This window comes from Symphalangus syndactylus, chromosome 21 (assembly GCF_028878055.3).
Source record: "Symphalangus syndactylus isolate Jambi chromosome 21, NHGRI_mSymSyn1-v2.1_pri, whole genome shotgun sequence".
NCBI lineage: Eukaryota > Metazoa > Chordata > Mammalia > Primates > Hylobatidae > Symphalangus > Symphalangus syndactylus.
In genome coordinates, this window is record NC_072443.2 from 16,571,325 (window position 1) to 16,584,183 (window position 12,859).

General features: G+C 39.1%; 1 protein-coding gene across 19 annotated transcripts in view; it reads right to left on the reverse strand.

Annotated features, from left to right (window-relative positions):
- Positions 1–12,859, reverse strand: part of ROBO2 (roundabout guidance receptor 2) — a 1,378,235-nt gene that overhangs the window by 616,650 nt on the left and 748,726 nt on the right. For 4 of the 19 annotated variants that reach the window (XM_055259549.2, XM_055259545.2, XM_055259548.2 and 1 more), the window contains exon 1: positions 5,548–6,576. The exons of 12 other annotated variants lie outside the window; for them this stretch is intronic. In XM_055259549.2, the coding sequence (XP_055115524.1) occupies positions 5,548–5,608 (61 nt within the window). In that variant the 5' untranslated portion in view covers positions 5,609–6,576. Of the gene's footprint in view, positions 1–5,547; positions 6,579–12,859 lie in introns of those variants that run through there. 3 more of the 19 variants (XM_055259542.2, XM_055259541.2, XM_055259543.2) reach the window with 2 other exon arrangements.

Sequence of the window (12,859 nt, forward strand, 5' to 3'; positions counted from 1 at the left end):
AGTTAGTACGTGGATGCTCAAAGCAGCAACATCTATAATAGCCAAAAATGGAAATAACTTAAATGTTCATCAACTAGTAAACCAAAGGATAAACGATATGGAATATTATTTGGCAATAAAAAGGAATGATGTACTGTTACATGCTATGACACAGATGACCCTTAAAAACGTTATGCTAAAGAAAAGAAGCTAGTCACAAAATGACATCATATATTGTATGATTGCATTTACATAAAATGTCCAGAAAAGACAAATCCATAGAGGCAGAAGTAGAGTGGTGATTTCTTGTGGTTAGTGGAAGGATGGTGGAACAAGGTACATAGTTTCTTGCTTGGGTAATTAAGAACATTTTAAAGTTGGACTGTAGTGATGGTTGCACAATTCTGAGAACGAGTTGAATACAAGTTGTGAGAACAAGTGAAAAATGCTTCCTCAATGGGGGTCATTAAAAATCCTATGAATGGGGCCGGGCGCGGGGGCTCACGCTTGTAATCCCAGCACTTTGGGAGGCCGAGGCGGGCGGATCACGAGGTCAGGAGATCGAGACCACGGTGAAACCCCGTCTCTACTAAAAAATACTAAAAATTAGCCGGGCGTGGTGGCGGGCGCCTGTAGTCCCAGCTACTCGGAGAGGCTGAGGCAGGAGAATGGCGTGAACCCGGGAGGCGGAGCTTGCAGTGAGCCGAGATTGCGCCACTGCACTCCAGCCTGGGTGACAGAGCAAGACTCCGTCTCAAAAAAAAAAAAAAAAAAAAAAAAAAAAAAATCCTATGAATGGTGGAAGCCATTTACATTTACTGCAATGGGAATGGCTAGAAAGAGGAGAAGATTCTGTCTTAGGCTTGAGTTTTGTATATTCTCATTGGACATGAAGCAAAGACGTCAAGTAGTCAGGTGAGTATGTCAAGCACTGATGCAAGCACTGGAGATCAACAGCGTATACAACAGCCAAGCTATATGCTTCTGGATCTTATATCCCTCCATGTAATGATTAGGGCAATTTTACAATTATCATCCAAACATGTATTTAAACCTCATGTGATTAGATGAAAGACCCTAAGGACTGGCTGCAAATGGAGGAGAAAACCCCAAGGATTGAGGCCTCCGTTACTCCAGCACTGTGTTGAGTCACGTACTTTGGGTAAGCATGCTACCCTAGATGCTCTATGCTTCTATCATTGTGTAACACACTGCTAAAATAGTAGAGTTGATAGGTATTTATGTTTTAAAAAGAGTTTATAATCATTCCTTCGTTCTTTATATAATAATTTTTTAAAAAGAAGAAGAAAAGCCTACAGCTGGCTCAGGAAGTTCTTCTGGATACTTTCCCTCCTGCCCACCTCCCTCCCCCAACATTGGGTGTTCCAAGCCCCTCACAAAGACCTTGAACCCTCAAGTAGTGGCTCAGCTAATAAAGGCACACATGGCAAAAAAAAAAAAAGAAGAAGAAGAAGAAGGAGAAAAGCAATATCTATGCCAATGTATTGACTTAGGTTGATAGATCTATACCTGGAGACCCTGTAAGAAACACAGCAATACTTTTCTTTAGAAATAAATCTGTAAAATGGCACTCTATAAATCTCCACTGTTTGCTTGAGCTCAGACCTGATGACTTTCACTTGTCTAAACTGGAAAATGATAGGATCCATGCAAAACATTGTTCATAAAGCTATATATAGTATTGTGGGGGAAAAGTGAGAAAGTCAAAACCCCGATTGGATATACCTAAAGGTAAAATATTATTCACACTTTTCCTTTAAATGCAGATTTTCTAAATTATCATTCAAGAAACACCCTCATCTATCTTCTTCACTCTTCAAGAGTTTCTCTAATTCCTTTCATTAGATCCAAAAAAGAAAGAGGAGGAGAATAAGAAGAAGAGGAAAGAGACGATGAACAAGAAGAAAGAGGAGGAGAGGAGAAGGAGGAAGAAAAAGAGGAAAAGGAGAAATAGTAAATAAGATGATAATCGTTTTTTCTAATACTCTTAAAAAAGCAAATTGCACATGGGAAGTAAATGTACCTCCTGTAGACTGCCGGAACTATTTCAGCAGATATTACTAGGCACACACACATCCCACATACATCAGCTCCCTTCATTGCTATATATGTGCTTACATATCTATATTTTTATTGTCAAACATGCTATTTTACACAAGCTGTTCAGGGATGAGATGGCCAGAACTGCTCTTTTTATATAATCATTACTTTTTTTTTTTTTTTTCAATATTTTTGTTTAATGTTCTAAGAAATCCTTTTTATGGTCCACATGTTGCATAGCATCAAGGGTTATTCAAACAAAGCCAATTCAAACATGGTATTACTGCAGAGCTTCAAAAACACATTTCAGGTTACTTATATATAATTTAAGTTCTGAAATAGACTACATATGGCTATGATAATAAGCCCATTACTGAAAAAGAGCACTTTAGCCACATGTATAAACGTCTATGAGATTCTACATCTGCACTATGCACATACATTATCTTTATTATATTTATCTCCCCTAATATCAGCTGTGCCACTTTCATTTAAGAATAGTTAAAGGGTAAAGATGAGAAAAACATTCTCATTTTAAAACACCTTTTCACAAGTATTATAAAATTATCAGATTGATGTAATATATAGCATACAGATGTAATTTAAAAGTGTTGCCATAGTTCCTATTAATTCCCCATAAATGACTGCAAAACCCTATTCTTATTCAAAAATAAAAAAAAGCTGGAAAACAAAGGCTAACCTTAACATACATTCTCCTATATGATCATACAGAAGAGTCTAGATGTGATTAATCTGCATCAATAAGAAAACCATTATTTACATCCCAAATAGAAAAGTTTATCTGCCGTTCTCAACTAACTTCATATTTGCTCTCTATGGATTGCTACAGGGACACAACAATGAAAAATTATAAATAATATTAGCACAGCTTCTGTGAGGTGGCAAAACTCTAACATTTTTCATCTACTATAAAAATGCACATATAAATAACCCACCAAGCAAATATCAATGCAAATCTATGTATCATTTCTCACTGAATAAAATCAGTATCTGTGTCTAGCTCAAGGATGGTCAGTATATCTTCGAAATGGTACAAGCTTCTGTACATTTGAAATTCATGTGGAGTATAAGCACACACCTCTAAGAAGAATCAGTAAACAGGAATCATAGAATCCTGGAAGAGTAACAAAGCTTAGAGATCCTACAAGCCAACCTCTTCACTATATATGTGAACAGTGAGTCTCAAAGTGTTGAGACAGCCTAGAGGGCAGTGTTGTCCACATCCCAAATTTTCAACCATCCCCGTGGAGAAACTGTCATTCTGAAGTATCCAAAGGCAATCCAATGTCAAACGTATGATTTACATATTAATTTAGTACAAGTGTCCAGGGTTTCCTTTGCTTTTGACACAGCAGATGCTAAATACAAAACTAGTTTCACACACAAAAAAATTTAACATTGCCTTTTCAGTCTCAACTCCTCAATTTTGGCATTTTTCACTGCATTACAATGAATTCTGCTGCATAACTGTGGCCCAGACACATACTGCCCCCTTATCCTATAATGTTAAATCAGAACAAAGGTTCTAGGTTGTCTTTGGGGGCAGGAGAAGGGTGCTGTGGGAGAGAAGGAAGGAAAGAAGGGAGAAAGGAATAAAAAGGGAGAGAAAGAAGGGAGACAGGAATGAAAGGAGGGAGGGAGGGAAGGCAGACAGAAATGGTGTCTTGCTACTGCTGTTCCAGCAGGCTGGTTAATTGCATTTGTTTCATATATCTCCAAACAGCCTGGTATATTAATTACATTCTGTAACACTAAGCTCTTCTGATTTCCTCTGTCACTTCCACTGAGCAATTTAATTGTATTCCTCCTAGCAACACACTGATTTAAAAATACATATATAAAAAAAACCCTTGGTGATAATTTTGTAGTCTAATGTGTAGTTTATACATGCATTTCTGTTAAGATATGTAAATTCATGATTTATGAGGACATATTCTTTAAAAAGTTATACCAAAGTCTTCTTATCATGAAAATCAAACACACCTGGGACAAATAGGTAACCCTATTTTGTTATGGTAATGTACATGTATTTTAATGTACTGAAAAATAAATGCATGAAAAATAATTATAGATGTTGCCATAGTATAATTCACAATAATTAAATCTTAAACATCTACTGCTTAGACTGGGAAAAGAGAGAAGCAGTGCACACACACGCATCCCTCCCTTGCTATCGCTGGGGGGCAAAGGTACTCATGTAGTCCATGATTGAAAACAGCCACTTGACAGTAGGTAGACTCTTCTGTACTGCCTCATGTTTATAGAAAGCCTTCCTTTTTGAGTCCAATACATTGGGCTCTATGCAGCAGTAGCTGCCAGGAACAAAGTTAGCTACCACAGATGGGCAAAAATAGGCAGTGTCCCAAATAATGAATTCACCCCCAATGCAAATGCTGGAGGAAAGTTTATGTGGCAACAAGCTATTGTGATGGCTCGAACAGTTGGACTAATACACTTTAGGTTCTTTACAAGTACAATAAGTAATTAAAAACCTAAAGTACCGCAATCCAGTTACGAAAAAAAAATATCTAGTACTCCCCTTATACCAATTCTTTCCATTGATATAAAAATTAAAGCCTCTAGAGGGTTAATAGTAAATATTCTGTTAACTTTTTTCTTTTGAATACAAACCAAAAAGCATGTTAATGATTATTTCCACTCTTCATTCAAAAGAGCCACAAAAAAGGATTTTGCAATAGTCGCACAAGAAATTGACATGCTGTGAAAATATCCCAGTAAACCAAATCGGAACAAAAGACAAGAGAATCAGAGGCAGAATGCTGTGGGCTTGACAGACTGACTCAACCTAGAGGGAGACATCTACAGCACCTGTTTAAGGTCTCCACTGTGTTTGCCCACTGGGGACTGAGCTGAGTGTTCCACTCCTGTGGCCAGCCCACAGCTGATGCTTCCCCCTTCGTGGAGCCTCGCCCAGTCTCACTTTTGACAGTTTTCTCCCTAGGATCTAAATTCTTCATTCTGATTTAACGCTAGGAGAGCATTCACTGGCACACAGGTGATACACATTGATCTCAGTCTCAAATTCCTAACCCAATGAACCTTCCTTAGAGTGTCTATTACTGTATTTCTTCACTTGAATGTCTCAGCCAAAGTTCAGACACAAGAGCAAACATCAAAAAGAGAGTAGGCACAACAGTATTAGGCTCTTTCAGGAGACTGACTGTCATATTTCTTTTTCTAACAAAACTGGGAGCCCAATGATTTATTGTCCAACTCCTTAATTAGTTAAGTAAATTACAGAAACAATAACAACAATAGGTGACTACCAACATGTTCCACTTGCAGCAGTTTAGAAACAAAAGACTTAAATAAAACCTCTGCCCCCAACGAGCCCGTGCCTGGCCAAAACGGACTAACAGACATAATGTCATTTCATTTATAACCCACATCAAATTCAAAAAGAAATGGTTTTGGGGGATTGGGGGGTGGGGGGCGCAAAAAAAGATGAAAGCATTTTTAACTTACCATCAACCCCAACATATAAAAATCCACAGAGCAGTAGTTGTGTAAACATCAGCAGACTCATTTTGACATACTAAAAAGGATCCAGATTGTTTAAGAAACCAGTCCCAGAGAGCAAAAGTACAAAAATGAGTATCAAAAAAAGAGGTAGGTCCAAAGTTTAGACTTTCCCAGATACTAATTAAAGTCAAGAGGAGCAAATCGCAAGATCAGAAGGGGTTGGTGGAGAGGTCTTGAACGGGGCACACTGAGATCCATCCAAATTCACAGAGGGCACTTCAAAGGCTGCTGTATTTCCAACACTCCGGCTTCCTAAATTCCCACAAATTCAGCCCAGCCAGAGGGCTTATTCGAGTGTGTCTAACCCTCTCTCCTCAGGCTCCACTGCAATCCAAAGCCAAGTTCTTTCTTCAGAAGTCAAGATGATGAAGGGGGAAGAAGAGACCTAATTCCTAGAAAGTGTTCCACAAACTTGCCAGCGCGCTGCCGAAAAACCATTGGCCTGCCCACCGGTTTCTTTCCCCCGGTTTCCTTCTCCGTAGCAGCTCCACGGCCGGAGTTATTTTTTAATACGTATACATTTTTACTTAACTTCCATAATAAGGATGTGTCAAAGCCACACTTTGCAGGCGGGCAGCCTTGTCGCCTCCCTCCACCTCTCCGGTTTCCAAAGGAGAGGAGAAGCGAAATCAGGACGGTTCGGGTGGAGAATCCGAACTCCTACGTGGTGGGGCTGCGGGGAGGGAGGTAGGGAGGGAGCGAGGGAGGGAGGGGCCGGGCGGAGGCCGGGGCTGCAGCCACCCCCGCGGGGCCGCCTCGGAGCGATTGTGCACCCGGCGGGCAGAGCCGGGCGTGAGAGCCCAGCCGGGAGCGGCGGAGAAGGGAGCGCTCGGTCCAGCGCCAGGCGCGGTCCGGCCCCCGCAGCCCCGCAGCGGAGCGTCCGCCTCCTCCAGCAGCTGCCGCGGGTGGAAGCACTTCGAGGAGGGAAGGCGAGGCGGGAGGGAGGGGAGGGAGGAGTGAACGCTGCTGGGAGTCGGCCGGGGAGGGGCGCGCTGAGCCCTACACCTCCGGACTCCGCCGCCCGCCCGCCCGCCCGCCGGGGAGTGGGGAGGGTCCCGGGGACGGCGAGGAACAAATTCGGGGACCCCGCCGGCTGCCCAGGGCCGAGGCCCCCGGTCGACCCCGTCCCCTTCTCCGCGCCTGCGGGGCCCCCTCCTTCCCGCCCCGGGAGGGGATAGGTGGGCTCCGGCCTCGTGCTCTCGCCGCGGCCCGTTTAATGGGCAGGTGATTTTCTCGGTGAGTGATTTCACCGAAGCGCTTCCTAATTATTCATCCCTCCGTCTGCCGGGGCTGCACGCGCTTTCTTGAAAAAGATAGCCCTGCAGGACCCAGGGCGCAGCCTCATTACCGTAAAAATCACACTCACTCACTTCACCTTGTAGCCAAATGAGGAGCCGAGTAGGAGGAAGGAAGGGAAGGAAAGAGACAGAAGCGCCTTTCGGGCTGGAGAGGTTGTGTTAGATGCTTCCTATACGGTTCAAAAGCGCAAGGGGGAAAAAGCAGGGGGCAGAATTCTCCAACCTCCAGCGGCTCATTTTAGCCAAGTTCTGTGGCCCCTGCGGCGTCCCCGGGGAAGGCGGGAGAGGAAGGGGAGGCGTCCCCGCTTCTGTGACTCAGTTCCCTTTTGACCCCGCAGCGAGGAGTCTGATGCGCGATCGCGCAAGGCGAGGGGGGTCCGCAGAAGATGCTGAGGATGGGGGAGCGGGGATCACAGAGCTTGGGGGCGGGGGATCCCCCAAGTCTTTACCCTCCAGAGACCAGCACCTCCAGAAGGAAATTCGGGAAACACAGGCTCTGGGTGTGGAAAGCCGAAACCCCAGCTGAGCTCGTGGAAGCTCAAAAAGAAGCCGAATTTCAGCCCAAAGACGACAAAACCCTGAAAATGAAGGCCAAGACCACCCAGGGATGCCTTTCAGGACCGGGGGTGCTGAAGGAAGGTCAAGTTAGATCAAAGGGATGCCGGGGTCGGCGGTGCCCCTGTGCGGCCGGCGTGGCCGGGCCCACGTGTGATCACAGGCTCGCTGGGAGCTGTTTGATGCTGGTTCGGATGATTAGAAGGCGGCTTATAGGGACTCACGCAGGTCCCCGAGCCGGGCTGGATGCTGGAGGGTGAGGCTTTAGCTCCCCCTACTGGAAATACTAGGAAAGGTTCTCTCTAAGGGGCCTTTGTTTGGTGGATACATTTTGGTGCTGCTTCTTAACTTAGGTCTCCCTTGCATGTTATGGGCGCTGTGTGTTTTTTAAAAAAAAGGTCAGCGACATTCAAGCAATTAGAAGAGACACCTCAGCATGCTTGAAAATTACGGTAATGAAATAGTCTTGCGAAAGAATAAGACAACCACTCTTCTTGTAAAGCATTAAGAGTAATTTCAGCACACTTTTAATCTACACTATTTACTTGTGAAGAAAAAAAGGTGCATTCGGTTGTTAAAGTTGAATCGCTTGAATTCTCACTGTAATAATTCTGAATGTGCTGTTATTTTAGCACCCCGTGAAAAAAGGCTTAACCGTTAAGGAGAAACTAGTTCACTCCCCACCACCCCAAAGGTCCAATATGTCTAAATTGGATAATATTGTGGTTTAGAAAAATCCAAAAGTGCACTATTAACATCTCTTTTATCTCTGGAACAGGAAAGTAATTAAAATTCTTGAAAACTTTCATTTTAAACACTTGGGCTTGGTTTACCCAGTTTAGGATTACAATGTCTAACTCATGTCTCCAAATAATATACACCACCAGCTTATCTCGGGCAAATTTCCTTACGCGGGTGAAATTTTTAAGATATACGGAAAACAGAGTCTTCCTAATACAATAATGCAGGAAGTAAAACATCATATAGACTTATAAGACCCTTAATTTTAAGATGGTTCACAGAAAGGAAGACATTGGAGGATTTCGACTAGAAGTGTTTTCTCATGACTATTTATTTATCAGGCAAAATATAGATTCTATTTTATACTTGATAGACTCACCATCTGTAAATGCCTTTCCTTAAGTAACCTATAAAATCACTCAGAGGCAGAAAGAGTGTGTGTGAAACAGAAGGGATAGATTGGGTGAGATCAACCTACCACCAACTGCCATTGTCCTCTAGAGCAGAAAATGTTGCCCTATTCATAGAAAGTTATCCTTGTGTAGGGTATGACAAATTACATCATACAGAGAAGAGCTTTGTATAAGGGAAATCGCTTTGGTTATATTGGCATTTTTTACCAAGCATCAACATTTTGCATTCATAACTACTAAAAAGTGACAAAGTTACCTACTAAAAGTGACAAAGCAAGCCAGTGATTTTAGACTGGTGCCATTTTTTAAATGGCTTTTGTTGTTGTGGTTGTTTTTGTTTGCCATACACTAGCTACCTCATGGAATAACGTCTTCGCCAAAACATTTTGGAATCTATGTTTTCTGCTTCTCTTGTAGTCAAGTTTATAACTGATTTTTAAAAAGAATGCTTTGTCAGTGTCTCATTTGATATGAAATGTGACTAAAAAAACATTATTTTATAACAGTCTCATCCCAAATGATAGTGTAGGATTATGACCAAACATCTCACACTAAATTAGCAACAGTAACGAGTTGCCAGTCAGAAATTTGTTATGGACAACATTAATTTCAAAAGAACAAAGACATTACCTTCTGAGATATATGATAAGATCTATACTAGAAAAATGTGCATATTTCAATTATACTTAAGACACTTTTAGTGAGCACTGCCTATATAAAAAATGGACTTCTCACTCCAAATGTTTAATTAAAGGAAAGTCTTTAAAATCTGAAGCTTCTAGTAGAAGTTGGAAATTAAATTTTAGCAGTGCTTTAGTAAAAAATAAAAATAAAAATAAAAATAAAAAAATAAGGTTTTCCTTAAGCCAAAAAGAAACAGCAATGGCTTAGAACAATGAAGCCCCATGACCACCAAATCAGAGAGCTTAAGATACAGAAAAATCACATGGGGATCTGGCTTCAATGTCTTTCTAAATATAAATTGTTTTTTTCTTTTCCAAACAAGCAGCTGAATAGATAAATGTAGATGGAAATCTAGGCTTCTTTTATGTAAAACCTGGAATGGTATTATATATTCAAATTGTGACTATATATTTTAATACATCTAAAGATTGTAAGAAATTGTCATTATCCCTAATTTGGGTAATGTTATCCAATGGCCTTCTTTGTGATTGAACTTCTGAGTTGGTATTCCAGGAGAAGTATAAAATAACCATATGAAGGAAATCTGCCCAGAGTAATATATTAAATACTTCTTTTCTCATACCAGATTCCCCAAGGATGTGGTAAAAACTGCAAAACCCTAACCCACTTTTTTACTCTTTTCAACATGCTCTTGTTATAATGTACGGCAGCATATATAGAAAAATCAAAGGTTTGATCCATGATAGTAATTTTAACATATACTACCATGTGGTGAGCACTAACCACGTGTCAGGGAATTCTTCTAGTTTTTAAAAATTCATCATATTGTTAAATTCCTATAAGAGGCTTATGTGGTTGATACTATTCCCATTGTACAGAGGAGAAAAATGAAGATTAGATAATCGACCCAAGTGAATAAAAAGCACAACATTCCTTTGAATCCAGACCTGAATACAAAATCTATGTTCTCGAGAATTTCTTGAGATTGATTTAAGACATCTACCACATTGCAGAAATAGTATAACACTATAATACATTACTCTGATCAATTTAAGAAAACCCCAGTGTACCAAAATATACAGAAATAGGTAATCAATTTTTCTTCAAAATTTAAGACCTCTTTAAAGCCATTGCTCAGCTCCAATTTTTCTATATAAGATTGTCTTATTATACTATACAGAAACATCACATTAAATGACACGTATGGGTTATTATCTACAAAAGGACACAGGACAACTAAAGTAAGTGAAGCATTAAAAATCCTTATCATAGAGATACAGCTCATTCGTCCCTACATGATTTTTTCTTTATTACACTTGACCTTGTTCCAGAAAGGATTTGAGGGAGCCAAGATAAAATGAATATTGTTCTTTTGAAACATGTTCTAAGTATCTGATTTGATTTGATTCCTTTTGAAGTGGTCACCAATACTTGTCTCTATATAAGTCTGTCTGTGTAGCTGTTTATGAATAGCATTTTTGGCATATTACATGGAGTTTTTAATCTGGAATTTAAGTTGACTAAAATATAGTAATAGTTCATTTAAAAGAGTTTTCTCTGCAGAATAAAATCATGTATTTTCAAGAAAGAAAATCTTTCTTCCTTTAGAGTCCAAAATCTATTTGGAAAATCATTATCTATCTTGATTGAAGAGTTCGGTGAGACTTCCAAATTAGCATAACTATTGAATAATGAAATATTACAGTAAGTGGTATGTAACATTGAGACCAAATTTCTTTAAGTGTGTATACCTTAAAATTTTGAATTTTAAAAGTCACTTAGAGGTTCCTTAGAGATCATGGGTGAGATTTTATTTATCTTCATAGTGTTAGTTCAAGATGGTCCATTACCCCCTCAGCCCCATCTTAGTAAATTGCAAAACCTAAACTAAAGTTAAAAAGTAGTTCTTTGGTAGCAAAGATGATAACCCCTCATCTATACTAGGCTAATGGTTTTACAAAATGAGCAGAATTGTCAGCCTCGCAAAACCACTTATTATTTGAAAGTGCAACTTCAGTAATTAACCATAACAGGCTACAGTTAATGTGTGTGCAAGGATTTTTTTCTGCCCATTATTTTATCATTTCTTTTTACTGATATCAAGTTATTATTTTAGTGTATAGCTTAACTTCAATGACATAAAATAATACACTTTTTGCTAATTGTACACCACACTTTCATGAACCCAAGAAAATCCCTTTGATTCTTTGCCAAATAATTCCAAGTCCATCTGCTCCAATCTGGAATTTGTATAATTAAATTTTAGCAACACATAGCTGTAATCCTAATAGGAAAAGTTATTTTAAATCCAAAACAGAATTTTTTGTTGTTCATAAAAAGAAGAGATTGTGAAGGATTTAGGAAAAGGCCAATGATACCCATGGGTCCTATAGATACCCGTGGATTTTTACAGTTGCATGCTCACTGAATCTCTTTGAGGCATGTTTCACAATGGATATTTCAAATTAGAAAAAAATTGCTTATTCTCCCTTGCAATAATGTCACAGAATTAATCCAAGGGTACATGTAATCTAATTGAACTGTCTATGGTCTTATCATGTAGAAGAACAAATCTGTATGGGAGCAGATTCTGATTTTCTTCCAATATCCAATTTATTTTATTTCTGCCTGATAAAACAAATTCTGACTACTTGTAGAGTACCTGAAGTGGTTTTTTGTTTTTTTTTTGTTTTTTTTTTGTTTTGTTGTTGTTGTTGTTTTTTACAAAGAATACTAAGTTCTTAAGTTGTTAGATACAATACCAGCCAGGAATATAAGTAATATAATTTTGCTCAAATTAGAGATGTAAATACACATTGTCATCCATAAGTGATAAAGTGAAATAAATGAAAAAAATCTCCATGGCCCAAGTTTATAGACAAACTTGCAAATAAAGCAATAATATGACATATACTTCATATCATAATATTTCAATTTGAGTAAGACGTCTCCTCTCTCTCTCAAGCAGTTTCTACTGTTTAGTCTTTCACTTAGCAAAAAAGAATGATAGCAATAAGTGATTTCTTTTTTCTCTGAGCAATTTTGGCTTTTTCATCATATACTAATACAAATCTAAAGGATCCAAAGGACCAGTATTTAATATTGAAAAATGCTAGTCAGTTTTTGACAACTAGATACAAATTTTATAGAAACCCTCACGTCACTGGATTGCTTTCAGTTTTAACGTAATTTAAAATAAAGTTTCAATGGCTGGTTTCTTGTATTTATCAGAAATATAAAGTGTAAATAAATTTACACTTTAATATATATTTGCCATCCAAATTAATTTTTGGCTTTTAGCAATGTGAAAAATTTTCATCAAATTTTTATCTTAATTTTTCATTTTTCTAAGATTACTCATCTGTAATCTTTTTCTTCAGCCTTTGAGCAAATATTAGACTTTCAGGTATGACTAGTATGACAATGTCAATGGAAATTATGTGGCATGATAAGCATGAGGTTGTTTTGTTTCCTTATTGTTGTTGTTGTTGTTTTAGCTTGCCTCTATAACTGGCTTAGGTCCAGGTTGTAACTTAACCTACTATTTTATTTCTCCCTTCTCTACCAAACACATTAAAAACACATTTCATCACAAAGCTAGAG